Here is a 15,903-nt window from a genome sequence, read left to right as displayed (position 1 = left end):
AATTCTAATAGATGTCAAAAGAGTTAATAATCTTACTGTGCTTCTGGAAAGAAAATAGCTGCCATAATGTCACTGATTAACACACGTGATCATGGTGACTGTATCAGTGTGCGAGTATGCCTTACAGTGGATTCATGTTAGCCACTTTTGAGAGTAGCTCGGTGATGTCACTCCACCTGCTAACCAGAACCCCTTTTCAAGGTTTAGTTTATACCAAATTAGACTATTTATTAAAACAGTACCTTTAGCAAGTCAGTGACTTTGGAGAAAATTGAGGGTCTGCCAGAGCTCATCAATACTCCTGCAGATGGTGCAATCTCGTCTAGCCCCTTAATGGACATTACGCCAAATGCAAGAAGACAATGTGTTTGTTGAACTGCACATTCTCTTTAAATCACGCAGACAGTAACCATACCAAGAGTTAAGCCTGCATCCCTGGTGATGTTTCAGCGGTACTAAGCATGTTGCCAGCGTTTCTCTTTAAGAACATAACACTTCTTAAATCGCATCGTTTTTTCCAATTCTTTCCAAAATCCACTTTCCTTAACTTAGTATGCATCCTTTCTGTTTTAGTAGCTTTATATAAATACAGTAGAATGTCTAAGAGCTGGGTTTAGAGTCCCTTCCAGTTCCGTTTGTCCAGCCAGACTCATCCATGGGTCTTCTGTCTGGCAAAACGCTGATCCCGTCACTTCCTCACCTCCCCTTGTGTTCTCCTGGCAGTGAATCAAGAGGTTAATGAAATACTCCACTCAAAAATATTTTTTTATATTTTACTTACCCGATATATTTTATAATTATGACCAAGAAAAATTGAAATCACATTTTCATGGAGAATTAAAATAAATAAAATTTTAATATAATGTAAGCCAATGGTGAACAATGCTGTACAACAGCAAATTATATGAAAAACATCTATGGGGGTGCGGTTGGAGTCATCATGTTGCATAATCGCATGTCATCTATCCAGCCATTTGCGCATAACATGCAAAACACATGCATTTTTTGCCAAAATACCATTTAAAAAAAAAAACACTTCTAGAAAAATCCACACACATAATAAACAAGTCATGAAACTCTTCAGTTCAAAAAGTCAGTCTCATGTGACGTGTCTTCACGGTTTATAATGTGCTTTGATTTTTCTGGAAGTTTTTAACAATATTTTAGCCACATGCATATATTTTGCATGTTGTGAGCAACCTGATAACTGACATGGATTATGCAACATGTGAATTTTGTTTTTTCTCTCCATGGATGTTTTCATATTGTTTGCCATTTACTGCATTGGTCACCATTGGCCTGTATCATATTATAAACATTTTTATCTTCATGCTCCATAAAAACATGATGTAATATTTTTTATTGGTTATCACCACAAAACACATGAGGTAAGTATCATATACAAAATATAATTTCTGGGTGGAATATTCTTTTAAGGGTGGAAAGAAGCCAAATGGCATTGGGAGGATTTATATGCTCCTGGAGAATCTGGCTGAAGTAGTGAAAACTGACAATATATTGTATACAAGGCAGCATATCTGGTGAACTGTAAATGAAAAGGTGATTTTTAGATTGAGCTTCAGGTTTTAAGTTTTTTTTTTTTTTGTTTGTTTGTTTTGTTTTTAATTAGGGATAAAAACCATTAAAGTAAATATTCGGCATGCAAACTCTTTGGGAGGAGGATTTCACTGCTGGACATGTGATGTCCGTCGCCGAGGTACCCTGCAGTCATACTTCAACTGACCCAGACAAAATGAGGAGGCTTCATTCTACTTTTACAGCTGTTGAAAAAAATTACCAGACATGATTTCTATTTTGCCAAAAATTGCTGCATGAGCTGTGATGTGAAAATGTAATATTCTTTCTCATTCTGAAAGCTCCTCGCATGATTTCACTCCTTGGTCCACTGTGATTGTGGCCGTCTGGCTGGCTGCTTGGAAAGTTCTGGTCAAGCTGATTTCATTTTTTTTTTTCTGATCAACATTTCTGGTTATTATCTCAGAAATATACACTTCAGTGTCCCTCCTGGGTGTTGAAATGGGACCTTTTAACGCTATTTATCTGCCTTTTGTGTTCAGTTAGAAGAAATGAAGGTAGCAAATTGTAACGTGTATTCCCTTTGGGCATACTGTTTTGTCTCTTTTCAAGAAATTTACAAACAGGCCCCAGTGTCATTTTCTAGGTGCAAATTACATCATGTCTTTAACTGCATTTCTAAGGTCTATATTATATTTTTACCTGTATTAGGTATCTGTATCATTTACTGTTTTTTTTTTTTTTTTAACCTTGGACTTAAAACTTTTTTATCCTTCATTTTATATAAGCTTTTTTTTCTGATTGATAAAACCTCTGAAATGCCCCATGTCATATTTAACAAGCTCTTACCTTCTTACAACTTCAAAAAGGCAGCTATGTGCTTAGAGTGCATGTTATCTAAAGATGTCAGAGAAAGAAAGCAACAAATCCTGCCCATCAAATCGTAAGTCCTGCTTCTTCCAGAATCTTGGATTGAGCAAACTTGTTTTAAAGGGAAAACAGCAGCAGCTAAAGCCCTTCCTCAGCTTTCAGGCTGCTTCTTCTGGTGAACATCTAGGTGACTACAGGATCAACAGGGTAGGCTGGGCTTGTATTAGAAAATTGATGTGTACTTTTACTTAAGAGATGTTGTGAAGGTTGTCAATGATAAATAATTCCCTGAGCAGATGAAGTACTGTATCAGTTGTAAATGCCTAATACAACAACCATGACAGATAGCTGTGGTGTATCCCTGTGAGATACTTGTACCATAGCTCAAGTACCTCAATGCTGTCTCAAAATCCCAAGCTTTTCATGTCATTATAAATAATAAACTCATCAATCATAATGAGAAACCTCCATCCTGCTGCTCCCACCCGTGATCTCCTCCATTCACTCATCACACCCTTCAATAAAAACATACACCATAAAGCATAAATCAGACCCTTACACTGTATACTGTTTTAGTTTGACTATAGCATTCCGCTTACCCAGCCAGGTAAATGACTTTGCTTGTTTGTTTCTCCCTTTTTTTTGTGAGCATATTTATTATTGGTGATCAAATCACTTAATTTATAAAAAGCAAAAGACAATCCCATGTTTGAGTTGGCTGACAAGTTTGACTATAGGCCAATATCTAGATGTGGCAGTACTATCTACCTACCGCATTTAATAAATTTGAAGCCTATTAAATAAAATGGCAAGTTATAAGCCTACAAATAACTTAAACAAACTTTGCCTTTTCTCATCCATTTTAAATAGAAAAAAATGACAAAAACAATTAAACCTGCAAGACAATGAACCAATTCAAGTGTTAATTTTCCCTCCTGATGCCAGTAGGTTAAACTGCTTTAAGTCTTAAAATTACAAGTGCAATTACTAAATCAGTATTGAAAGCTGTTACTTTACAACACATCTTCCTATTTAAGTTTGATTCAGACTGAGATTGTTTATAGTCTAGGAGAAACATGACTTGTTTGTTGGATTGGCCATGCAGAATGTAACGTTTCCTTGCTTGAACATTGAGTTCATGTGCCATTTTAGTACGTGGTATGAAAAGTCCAGTCCAGTAGCAAAACTGCTTATCAGGAAAAAGACGAGTGAAAAACTTGTAGTAGTACTGCACAAGCCACCAATCACAACATTTTTTAGTGCATGCCAATGTTTTTGCTATTAGGGACTGGTTTCAAAAATATAAAATATTTTTATTTGGTTGCAATTTTAAAAATAAATGATGCCATCCTGTTTAATAACAATCCTTGGTGTGCTTTCTTTTTTCTGTGTCATACATGAGAAAACTTGTCTTGTTAGATTTATTTTTGGTCTAATTATTTGTGATGTAATATTTTGCATTGTTGTCTCATTTGTCTTTATTTGTTTTTACCATTTGCTTAATTCATTTTCAGGGCAACTGATAGCCAAAGCTTATGCCACGAGTATTTGACAAGAATAAACAACACACAGTCCCCTCCAAAAATATTGGAATGGCTAGGTTAATTCACTTGTTTTTACTACACACTGAAGACATATGGGGTAGAGATTATAAGGTGAATGTGAGACAAGAGTGCAGAATTTCAGCTTTTGCTTTCTGGTAAAATCTAGAAAATGTTCCACCAATCACACAAAAATGGCTGAAACAAACAGACACTCAAAACAGCTTACAGTTACTTTTATACAAATTATTGTTAGAAGCCACTAGAAATGAGGAGGCTATTTATCAAGGACGTGTGTGAGGCATCTCAAGGCATACCAAAAAGATATAGAAAAGGAGAATAAAGTGAGTCTAGGGATATTAAAACCAAAAACATGTTGATAGTTTTGAAATAGTTTGATTTCTTTACTACAAATGGGATGTGCAGCTTTGAAAAATATCTCCATATGTCCCTGAATTGCCGTTTCATTCCAGTCTTTGAAGTTCACATGTTACACATTGAAACTCTTATTAACTCTCATCTAAACGTGATTAGATGTTTGACAGAAAATAACTGTCCATCTGAAAAAGGTGCCTTGAGCATAAGGTCCCATGATTAAGCTGCACATATCTAGTCATTCAGATAGAACTGTAAAAGAACAGAGGTTTGTGCATTTAGCAAGCATTTCAAGTGTGTTCTTTTGAGGTTTGTCCTGGAATATTTAAAAAAAAAAAAATGCCATCACATGCCAGTGACATGCCTTCTGTGTGTGTTAGTAGTCAAGCCTCAGAGTGCCAGGAGGGAAATGCCACAGGCCTGGGAGAACATAAAACTCCACATAGAGTGTGGCCAGGCCAAGATTTGTACCCCTTATCCTGGAGGTATGTGGCAGCTGCATTAACTGAAACTATCGAACCAGTTGGGTGAAGAAAAAGTCCACTAACTTCTACAGTAAGCTTTAGAAGGCAATAGAACATGTGTGTGGTATATATGTGATGCTGCCATGCATTTTATGATAAACTCCAGCTCTGCTGTATACTCAATTGGGTCTTGAGGAATTGTGTTTATTTTCTGGAGCTCAAAAAAATATTAACAGCAAATGTATGCCTTAAGAGCAAAAACAGGATTGTGCAGAATTTCTGAACTGTTTTTTGTTTTCTTATCATTTATCCAGGTTCTATTGTATTGCATTCTTGTTATCTTATGCTGCTTTAAAAAATACCTGGAGTAATGGTCTCCCTTAAAGACACTAGCTTATATATAAAAATGTCTATGTGTGGAAGTATGCCTGTCTGTCCAGCTTGGACGTGAGGCTACAGCATGAAGGTCAAAGAGCTGGCAAGACGGCCCCAAGTTAACGAGTTGGATGGAAACTCGCTTAACCGCTAATACACAAGTGAGGCGAGCACATCAGCAAAACGAAACCTCCAAGGAGAGAGACACTCGCTTACCTGTTGATAGACAAAAGGGGTGAGCACGTCCGCAAAATGAAACCACCGACTCTGCATTTCAATTTTTTTTCCTGACGATTTCAATAGTTTCTAGGAGCCCAGACTTTTAACAGCACAGGCTTAAACAGCTAGTATGAAATAAAAAACAGAGTGCCTCAGTAATAATGTCACCCTTTTACTAGTGTGCACAGCAGTATTATTTGTAGTTAGCAGTATTATTGTCACTTGCATAGAGTGCAGGGAAATTCTTACTTGCAGGTCCAATCACCATATACCATGTCATGATAGACAAGACTGTATTAAAATACATAAAACTTTATTTATACAAATCAATTGTACCCTGTGCTTTACATTTACACTAAACATCTATACATTAGACTCTGAAATATACATTGTGACAGGGTGCCCCTATATGCCACCTTCACTGTGAACAAAATGCACTGGTGTATACAGCAGAGCTGGAGTTTAATTATTATATAATGAATGGCAGCATCATAAAATTTATAAAGTAGCCTTATTTCCTTCTAGATGTTTGACATGCAACCTTTCCCTCAGTTACTAAACATTTGTATGCTTTATCAGCCAATGAACTGTGACATGAAACAAGAGGTGTAAAACAAAGCTACACCTACCTTAGTGGCATACAAATGATGAAGAAGAGAGCTTGTCTGATTGAAAAGAAGAAAAAAAATACAAAATGTTCATTGTTGCTATGTAAAACAGTCATGCCAAGCAGATAGATAAGGTGGGCTTTGATAGTTCATTTTAATTAACTAAGTACATATTTTTACATACTGTATATATACACACCCACCACACAGCAATATATTATATTCGTAATAAAAATCTTGTATGTGTCTGTTTGTGTATTTTGTGGTTTTTAGACCTATAATTACATTTCCATTGTTTGTTTTATGAAAAGTGGATTTTGGCCAACATCTTGCTCTTCTTTTATATTATATAGTCATACATGTGTGCCTGGGAATCACTGTCCTGGCTCGGCTTAAGGTACGCAGTACCACTCTGAGACAAGAGGGGGCACTCACACTAACTGACTCTCCTTTTACACCAACACCACTGAGAAATCACCCAATTAGGGCAATTAAACACAGCTGCATCACCAAGAGCTTTCCATCCCATCTCACGCACACTCAGTGGATGGAAGACTGGTGATTGGGCAGCTAATCTCATTACCATGAATTCTCTGCCATGCACTTTGAACCATTTCTTTACTTTTAGAGATGCAGCATCTCCTCCAGTTTATACACCATTACCATGAAGGGATGTAATGAGTTGGCAACAATGTGCAGATATTGCATGTCATTTGAATAGTACTGCTCTACTGGTATCAACAGAGCCAATGTGTCATGGACGCATACGCACTCCCCAAGACTTTCACTGGTAGTGTTGTAATGGGCTATTTTTCATATACATGTAAATAGTATGTTGTGTGAAAACCAACCCTGCAGTCCCCACTATCAAGCAACACCGGTTTTTAATCATGACCATTCTCCCTCTCAGAATTACCCACCCAATCTATTGGTACCTTTCTTTCTATACGCTTTAATGAGTATTATGTTCCCATATGATGGAGTCACTGAATAGCCAGTTACATCAAAATTGTAAACAGACTTACTACAATGTACACATTTGACTGTAATGCATATGCCATACGAATTACAGTATACCACAAAGTGGCATCTCATTGATGTGAAGTAGTACAGCATGTGCACATCAAGCCATTCAGTGCTCTTAATACGTATGGAGTACAGTTATCAGTCACAAAATCGCTGATAAAGCCACCATACCTGATAACAGGTTCAGTAGGTACCATTTGCACAGGACTGATAAGAACCGAGAATGCTTATTCTTTAGTTGATAATGTACAGGTCAAATGACACGTGAAAAATATACAGACTGCTTAGACAGGCACCTCCTCTATTGCTACTGTGAACTGATTAAAATGGGATCTCTGTGTGTCCGAATTTTTTTCCCCAACTTCTGATGTGGCTAATAAGAGCGTGGCTACAGTGAGGCATTACAAAGGTGTACTGCCACAGGTATAAAGGAGTCCCAGCCACGTTTCCTGACACACTTCTGCTGAACTTCCTCGATGCTGGTGTGTCACAGAGAGGATGTGCAGCACTGTTCATAATGGCACTCACCTTTGTCCTTACTCTCTGCTCCAATATTACCTTTAGTGGGTCAAGGGTGTGTCCCATAACTGAGCCTATTTTCTTAATCTAGTGTGTTGATTTGGCAGGACTCTCCCAAGTGATAGTAGGAGCCTAGCACACCACAGTGGCTATCACAGAGTTGTAGAACATATAAAGGATTTCGCTACCCACCATTTAAGAAACACAATCTCTTGGTGCCTTAGGGCTGCTGTTAAGGATTTGCTCCTGTGGCCCACCTTCCCTGGCACAACATTCACTCTGGGGTTTGCACCCTCATCTCTTTTGACTTCTGGTAAAGCACTTTGTACTACATTCATTGTATAAAAATGTGCTATAGAAATAAATTTTATTGCTTTAATTCTCCTGTAGAGATTTCTAGAACTTGATTCTTGCATAGAAGGTCCTACATTTCACAATGCATGTCAGGATAAAAACCAAGACAGAACTATCTGTAGACAATTTTGATAAAATTGTTGTGAGGCATCAAACAGGGAAACAGGATGGAACCTTCCAGCATTCCCAGGAGCACAGAGGCCTCGATTATTGTGAAATGGAAGAAGTTTGGAACTACCGCAACTCCTCCTAGACTTAGCCATTCATGAAGCTTTGGTCATTCTAATGGAGCTTCAGTAGTCCTCTGCTGAGATGGGATGAACCTGTTCAAAGGGTGATCATCTCAGCAGCACTCCATTAAACAGGTGTTTATAGTAGAGTGGCTAGACAGAGGCAACATTTGAGTAAAAGAATGTAAAGGCCTCCAAGAGCATGAGGGGAAATAAAAAGAGATTCCCTACACTACTGCGATAAAAATGAAACTGGGTAGAATCTCAAGCACTAAGTGTGGCGAAGACCTGGCACAGCTCATCACTTGCCTACCACCATCCCTACACTGAAGCATGGTGGCAAACAGTATAATGCTTTGGGTGTGCTTTCAGGGATGGGGAGAGTGGTGAGAATTGAGGGAAGGATGAATGTAGCCAAACAGAGAGGTATGAGGAGTGGAGGGAGGCGACTGCCCCAGAGTGTATTCCATCTCAGACTTCACATTTCAGCACAACAATGACCCGAAGAGTACAGCCAAAAAAACGCTGCAGTTGAGTGGTCCAACCAAAGACCAGACTTAACCCCACAGACCATGTGTGGAGAGACCCAAAGATGGCAGTTTAAATTACATTAGATTAGATAAACTTTGTCAGTTCAACAGGGAAATTCACATTTTGTTCATTTACAGACACTTCCCATCCAGTATCACAGAGCTTAAGCTTGTAGAGACTTTGATGAAGCAGCCTGGATTCTTTTTGGGAAAGTACTGATTGAAGGGTCTCGATACTTAAATGAAAGTTTATGTTTGAATAAATTTGCAAATCTTTCTGAAAACAAATTTTTGCTTTGTCATTATTGGTTATTGAATGTTGACTGATGGTTAAAAATGTACACTACTGGTCAAGCGTTTTAAAACGCCTCCATTTTTCTTCAGATATAATCAGGTGAACTGCAACGAGTTCCCTGAAATGGTGAAAAGGCAAGCAGTGAACTGGCAGAGGTTTAAATGTAAAGTTTAGGTTTGCAAAAACTGAAAAAAGGAAATTTCAGAATATTACAAATGGGCCTACTTCAGGGAACAACTAAAAGGTTACAGTCTACAGAGCAGCTGCCTTTTGCTGATATAACAGTCAAACTGTGATAACCCTTTTGATTCAGAATTTCAGTCAGTCAATCTGAGCAAGCCTCCAGCAAAAGAGCCCCAGACCATCACACTTCCACCTCCATGCTTGATAGTTGGTGTCACACACTGAGGAACAGTCCTTTCACCAACTCGATGGGGTACAAAAACCCTGCATGATGAACCAAAGATTTCAAAGTTGGATTCATTGGTCCATAAGACTTTCTTCCAGTCTCTAGTAGTCCACAGCCAGTATTTCAATGGCCTATTTTGCCCTTTTAAGGAATGGCTCCCTGTGTTGCAGTTTTGACAGGGTGAGTGGCACTAAAAGTCTCTTCTTCACACTACAAACTGACACTTTGCTTTTTTCGACCTGCACTGTTAAGCTGGGCTTAAAGCTGCTGTGCTGTGTGGCATCTGTGATCACACCAGCTGGTGACCCCCAGAAACCGGTCTTCTGATTGGCTTGTGACTTTGGCTTTGACAGATCTCCTCCTAGCGGAGATCTTCCAATTGCCTTTGGATTGTGTAGGACATCACTCGACACGGGGTCTTCTTAACATATGGGCACTGGCTGGGAGCCCACGATGTTTCGGATGCTTATGTATGTTTCTTTTTTACTAGTGTGGTAGATGGCCGGGGCCCTTGCTCAGCAGGAACACCTTTTCTTTGAATGGTCTGGGGGAACAAGCATGGACAGAACAGTACCTCCCCGAGATGCTAGATGACAGTCCTCATGGGTGGCAGTGGTGCTGCGGATTCCCACAGAGCTCCATGGGAGATGGAGTTCTCTACAACTCTGTTGGGATCCGGGGGTACTGCAGTTGTTCCTGAGCCCGTGTGGGCAGTTCTTCCACCACACCAGGAAGTGCTGCCGGAAATAGGTCATCAAACACCTGGACAACCTCTGGGTGGGCTATAAAAGGAGCCAGCAGCCACCACTCCAGGAGCCAAAGCCTGCCAGAGAGGAGTGGTGGAGAAAAGAGAAAGAAGAATTGTGTGGTACTGAGCTTGTGGGATTGTATTGTGCCTGTGGGGAATGGGGAAGGCATTGCCCACCGGCGAAGAAATGAAATAAAAACATTTGTTTTATCAGTGTGCCTCATTCGCCTGTCTGTGTCAGGTTGTGTGCAGGTATAGCGTCATTGTCACACTACCAAAACAAGGACCCAGTGCACTACTGTTCCTTGGAGCAAATGATGCCGTTAAGATGGCCCTGCTTAACTGACACACTGATTTTTTTTTTTCAATTTCTTTAATATGAAAGGCCACCATTTCTAAGGGTAATAATGCTCCGGTTCATTTCATTTGTTAATTACTGTTTTCAAGCCATTCTCATTGGAATATTGTCCAAGTAGGACTTCGGAGGATGCAGTAACACAGTCTGCTCCAACTCTGCTTTGAGAGAGGGTTTTTTTTTTTTTTAAAAGTAACTCAATAGACGTTGGGACAACACAAAGCGCACAGAGAGTGATGGGGTCTGAATATTTTCTTAATCCACCGTATGTATTCAGCCATCCATCCATTATCCAACCCGCTATATCCTAACTACGAGGTCACGGGGGTCTGCTGGAGCCAATCCCAGCCAACACAAGGCGCAAGGCAAGGAACAAACCCCGGGCAGGGCGCCAGCCCACCGCAATGTATTCAACCATTATTGTACAAACGCATGCCAGTATCGTACACATGTAAGACAACACTTACGCTGATAAGCCAACAGTATAACGTTACAGGCATAATATACGACCCCGTGGCCTGCCAGCTTGGATCCTCTTCTTCATTAGAGTCCCTCGTTGATGACTGGCGATCCCCGATGCCGGGCGCTGCTGCCGCTGCCGAAGGCGCCCAAGTGGCCCACGTGAGCTCGCTGAGGCGCGTGTCCACGAGACCGCCACTGCACCTCTTCGCGCCAGAAGCTGTCAGCGATCTGCCGGCTCAAAGGCGCGCAGCGCGAGTTTTCGTGGCACAAGCGAAAAGGTGCTTCAGTTTTATTGCTTTTCATCACGTTAAAGGTGCGGCCGTCGACTGATCTCGCTCTTGGCTTTATAACCCAGATTTAATTTATACTGCTCCGTGGGGAGTGGTTTAATGCCGGAAAAGTTCCCTTCTGGTTTTCTATTTTTTTTTTGTGCTGTGCGGAGATTTGGGCTCTCATTCTCAGCGAGACTGGCCGGAGGTGTCACAGTCTGAATTCAGAATAAACGACAGTTTAGCAAAGTCGTGTGAAGGAAGAGACGTGTTAAAAAGACACCGGTGCAAATCAATTCAAAATAACTGCACACACTCATACACAGCTTTATCAGAAACCAGACTATTTAAACGTGTGCTGAAGTGAACACCGCGAAAGCAATGACTCCAAGTTAGGCTACACGAAGGGTGCACATCAATGGACAGCCCCGCAGCGGGACGGAGCTCAAGGAGGCGATGAGTACTTGCCAGGAAACCCCAACGGGCAATGGGCCCCAGCTCAAGGTATGGCCTTAACCGTTCAGTCCAATTCCCAAAAAGTGGATAATTTGTAAAAGAAATCAAGAATCTGCTTTATAATACTGCTCCGGAAGACCGGGTACACAGAGGCAGTGCGCTTAACTCAATGCTTGGGGCTTGACGCGGGCTTCATTCAAGTCCGACTAAGTGATCTCATGGCCATCAACGTGAAGCTAACTTGACCTCAGCTCTTCATTAATGGTTCACTTTTTTAGACTTGCACTTGTCGTTTGCTCAGAACTTGTGGCTTTTCCCGGTACGAACACTGCAAATGTGGGGATGGAACTGGGGACCATCGGACATCTGAGGTACCATGAGACTGAATAAACGGGGACCGCCGTTGTGCTTTATTCAGCACAGCAAACCGCTAAGGGACCCGGGACACCGCCTGCGGGACGTTGTTCCTGTTTTTTTTTTTTTTAGTGTGTTCATATATGAACGCTTTAATATCACTTCAGTTTTATTTTTTTGTCCGGTGCCTCCCGCCTCACCGGTACTAGAAACCCCCCGATATACAAGATATCCTTCGAGTAGACTTGATGTCTAGTTATACAAGACGAGCGTTTTTGGGTTTTCAACCTCTTATCGTCCCCCTAAGACCCTACCTTTTGTATCATATGTTGTGCAGGTAATGAATGACACCGTTATGATAAAGAGTACATCAATACGTGTCCCCAGTAAAATTAATCAAAAAGGACTTAAAGTTGTGCATGTCACATCAACTGACTCCAAGGGTACACCCCAATGGGATACGAGGGGTCAAAATGACTCATTTTCACAAATCTTTGAAGAAGGAAAAAAAAAAAAAAAAAGAGGTTCAGTAAGTTAATTTGAAATACTTTGTTTATCCCCGAGAGGAAATTGTCTTTTTTGCATGGAGGTCAGAGTGCAGAGACAGACATTGTAAAACACCCGGGAGGGCCTCGCTCTGAAGCCCAACGGAGTAGGATCCCGTTTTGGCAGTAATGGGATTTGAAGCTGCAACCTTCCAGAAAGTGGCGCTTTAATATAAGCGCGTGGAGTGTCATTTTATGCTATTTCAAGGTTACTGATCACAACTACGATACCTACAACTACGGTTTGATAGTTTATTCTTCACTGGTGGCTCTAGCCCTCTAAGCACCACTCCCAGATGGTTAAAATGATAAACTTCAAATATAAGCATGTGGGGGATCATTTTAGACTATTTTGAATGTCTTTACACCATGAATGTGATGTTATTTTTAATTTTTGAACCTTTAGTAGGGATCTAGCCCTCAGAGGTTGAAAAATGACAAATTTCTATTACAACTGATGTACTAGGTTGTTGTACCGTGTTAGCCATTATGAATGTAGAGAAAAGCCAAGCAAAATGACAGCTTTTATTGGCTAACTAAAAAGATTACAATATGCAAGCTTTCGAGGCAACTCAGGCCCCTTCTTCAGGCGAGATGTAATACAGAAACTGAAGTTTCCTGTGTTTATATCCACACACTAGGACAAGAAACAACAATGGTAAATTTTTAAATGAAAACTCTTAAATGTCCTTTTTGCACTTTGTTAAGAAAAAGATGTCGCTGTCCATGTGTGCCAGTTAAATTTTTAGACCTTAAGCAATTACGTTGAAGCCCACATTTTAAAATTTCAATTATTATTAAATCCAAAATTGACACATTGGCTGTGGGATGGCTTCTAGTGATTTAAGTATTTTGCTGTGGTGTTTGAATTACTTTCAGTCATCTTGCAGGTCCCTTAGAAGTTTACAGGGGGTGCCTGTGTCCCTCCAATCACTTAACAGATCTAGAGCACTGGTTCTTAAAGTGTTTTATCCAAGTACTACTTTCTCAAAGTCAAAGTTACAGCAGACAACTTCAGGCTAACAGTGAATTTTTGCATACACTTCATATTACAATCATTCTTCCCATTTCATGAATGTAATGTGAAAATACTGTAATAATTGTAACTCACTATTAGCCGGTTAGTTCAAAAGGTATTTTTTGGAAACACCTTAGTAATTAGAAGGCCTGTACTGCTCCCTCTGTAGTGGCCACAGAATAAAAACAACAAAACCACCCAACTCAAACAGGAACCTGTACTGCCCCTCAAGCACATCTTGCAGTGCTACTCGAAATCAGCAAGAAAGCCCCGACTTACTGGGTGTTCTCCTTATTAGGTGGGCTTAGCCCTCCCGCCCATGCAGTCTTCTCACAAGTTCATGTGGCATACACCATCCATATTGGCATCACTTGGTGCTCAAGGCTGTGCATCATCTCTCTAATTGGATTTTACTGTGGATTTGAACCTCGTGTTGTAAAATTTGACTTGCTTGTACGTAATGTTATTTGCTTTTAATAAATTCAATAAAATGTTATTCAAAAAAAAAAAAAAAAGCACATGGTGTTGGAGTTTGATTGGATGGGAGAGAAATAGCAGAGTGTCAAAAGAGACGGAATAATTATTACAAGCAACCAGGAGTGGAGATGAAGCAAAAGATGTTACCATCTGTAAGAAAGAAAACAGAGTGCTGCTTGTTGGTTATTTTAGAATTGTTATATGTGGCAAAAATCAGCAGGGAAGGCAATCTTAAGAAAGATGAAGAGGTGGTGTATGCCATATTCTGTGGATCACACTTTGAGAACCACTGATCTAGAGTCTGTTGTTGGTCATACATACAGGTAAGAATTTCAAAAGATCTCTGAATAGGCAGTAATAGAATATTAGTATCAGTATTACTCTGTGTGAAGAGTATAGTGAACTTTTTACCTGTCTGACCAACATAAGTCACCATTTTCTTCTGCAGCATTATAAGCAAGAATGTATTAAAATGTATTATGTATGAATGTATTAAAACACGGAACTCCATTTTACTTAGAGATCACAAAACAGCTTGCCTGATGTAAAGTATTATTTTATCATCATAATCACCAACACCACCACTGTCACCATCATCATCATTTTTATCATCATACTCATCATCATTCCTGACAGTATAAATGAATATTTATAATACAATTAGCAGATATATGTTTAAATTAACGAGACTGGCTGAAAACATCCAAAGAGCCGTAACAGATGTATTAACAGATTTACACACAAGACATTTTCCCAGAATGCCTCCAGTTGTGGAAGGACCAACAGGTAGTAACATAGAATTTTATAAGTAATATAAATCTCATTCATTTCACAACAAACATATACTATTTACATGCATAAAGTGACAGTACTACTTCTACTAACAATATTCTGCCAACATCTAAACTTCAAGGTAGTAAAGAATTGTGTGGGGGGGTGCTGGTTTATTACAGGTCACACTTGCTGCCACTCATTAGGCCAATGTAAGGGTGCAGTCGTGGCCAAAAGTTTTGGAGAAGGACACAAATATTAATTTTCACAAAGTTTGCTGTCTCAGTTTTTATGATGGCAATTTGCATATACTCCAGAATGTTATGAAGGGTCATCAGATGAATTGCAATTGACTGCGAAGTCCCTCTTTACCAGGATAATGAACTTAATCCCAAAAATCCCATATCCACTACATTTTAGCCCTGCTGACATCATTTCAGTAATCTTCTCATTAACATGGGTGAGAGTGTCAACGAGGACAAGGCCGGAGATCACTCTGTCATGCTGATTGAGTTAGAATAGAGAGGTACAATTTTTGTGAAGAGGACTTCAGAGCACCCAAGAAAGTCCAGCAAAGTGCCAGGACCGTCTCCTAAAGTTGATTCAACTGCAAGGTCAGGGCACCAGCAGTGTAGAGCTTGATCAGGAATGGCAGCAGGTAGGTTTGTGTGCATCTGCACGCACAATGTGGTGAAGACTTTTGTAGGATGGCCAGGGGACAAGAAGGGCAGCAAAGAAGTCACTTCTTTCCAAGAAAAATATCAAGGACAGACTAAAATTCTGCAAAAGGTACAGGGATTACACTGCTGGGGTAAGGTCATTTTCTCTAATGAATCCCCTTTCTGATTGTTTGGGGCATCCGGCAAAAAGAAATGGTGAGCGCGGCCATCAGTCTTGTGTCATACCAACAGTAAAGCATCCTGAGACCATTCATATGTGGGGTTCCTTCTCCGCCAAGGCAGTGCAGCGCTCACTCACAATTTTGCCTAAGAACAATGCCATAAATAAAAGATGGGACTAAAACATCCTCTGAGAGCAACTTCTAAGTATCCAAGAACAGTTTGGTGATAAACAATGCCTTTTCCAGCATGATGGAG

At 40.0% G+C, this 15,903-nt stretch overlaps 2 protein-coding genes and 1 long non-coding RNA gene across 4 annotated transcripts in view; 2 read left to right on the top strand and 1 right to left on the bottom strand.

Annotated features, from left to right (window-relative positions):
• The window catches only part of gatm (glycine amidinotransferase (L-arginine:glycine amidinotransferase)), a 30,383-nt gene extending 26,613 nt beyond the window's left edge, over positions 1-3,770 (top strand). Inside the window, exon 9 of the mRNA XM_039772812.1 lies at positions 1,631-3,770. Within this exon, the coding sequence (XP_039628746.1) occupies positions 1,631-1,743 (113 nt within the window). The 3' untranslated portion in view covers positions 1,744-3,770. The remainder of the gene's footprint in view (positions 1-1,630) is intronic.
• Positions 1-15,903, bottom strand: part of LOC120541313 — a 64,484-nt gene that overhangs the window by 5,920 nt on the left and 42,661 nt on the right. The window contains exons 1-2 of one of the 2 annotated variants that reach the window (XR_005635985.1): positions 10,922-11,009; positions 6,010-6,045 (exon numbers count right to left, since the gene is read on the bottom strand). This is a non-coding gene — a long non-coding RNA (uncharacterized LOC120541313). Of the gene's footprint in view, positions 1-6,009; positions 6,046-10,921; positions 11,010-15,903 lie in introns of those variants that run through there. The other variant, XR_005635984.1, reaches the window with a different exon arrangement.
• pde8a (phosphodiesterase 8A) overlaps positions 11,378-15,903 on the top strand; it is a 291,906-nt gene continuing 287,380 nt past the window's right edge. The window contains exon 1 of the mRNA XM_039772804.1: positions 11,378-11,689. Within this exon, the coding sequence (XP_039628738.1) occupies positions 11,642-11,689 (48 nt within the window). The 5' untranslated portion in view covers positions 11,378-11,641. The remainder of the gene's footprint in view (positions 11,690-15,903) is intronic.

This window comes from Polypterus senegalus, chromosome 12 (genome assembly GCF_016835505.1).
Source record: "Polypterus senegalus isolate Bchr_013 chromosome 12, ASM1683550v1, whole genome shotgun sequence".
Classification (NCBI taxonomy): domain Eukaryota; kingdom Metazoa; phylum Chordata; class Cladistia; order Polypteriformes; family Polypteridae; genus Polypterus; species Polypterus senegalus.
The sequence above is the reverse complement of the archived record's forward strand: the minus strand, read 5'-3'. Positions and strand labels throughout refer to the sequence as shown.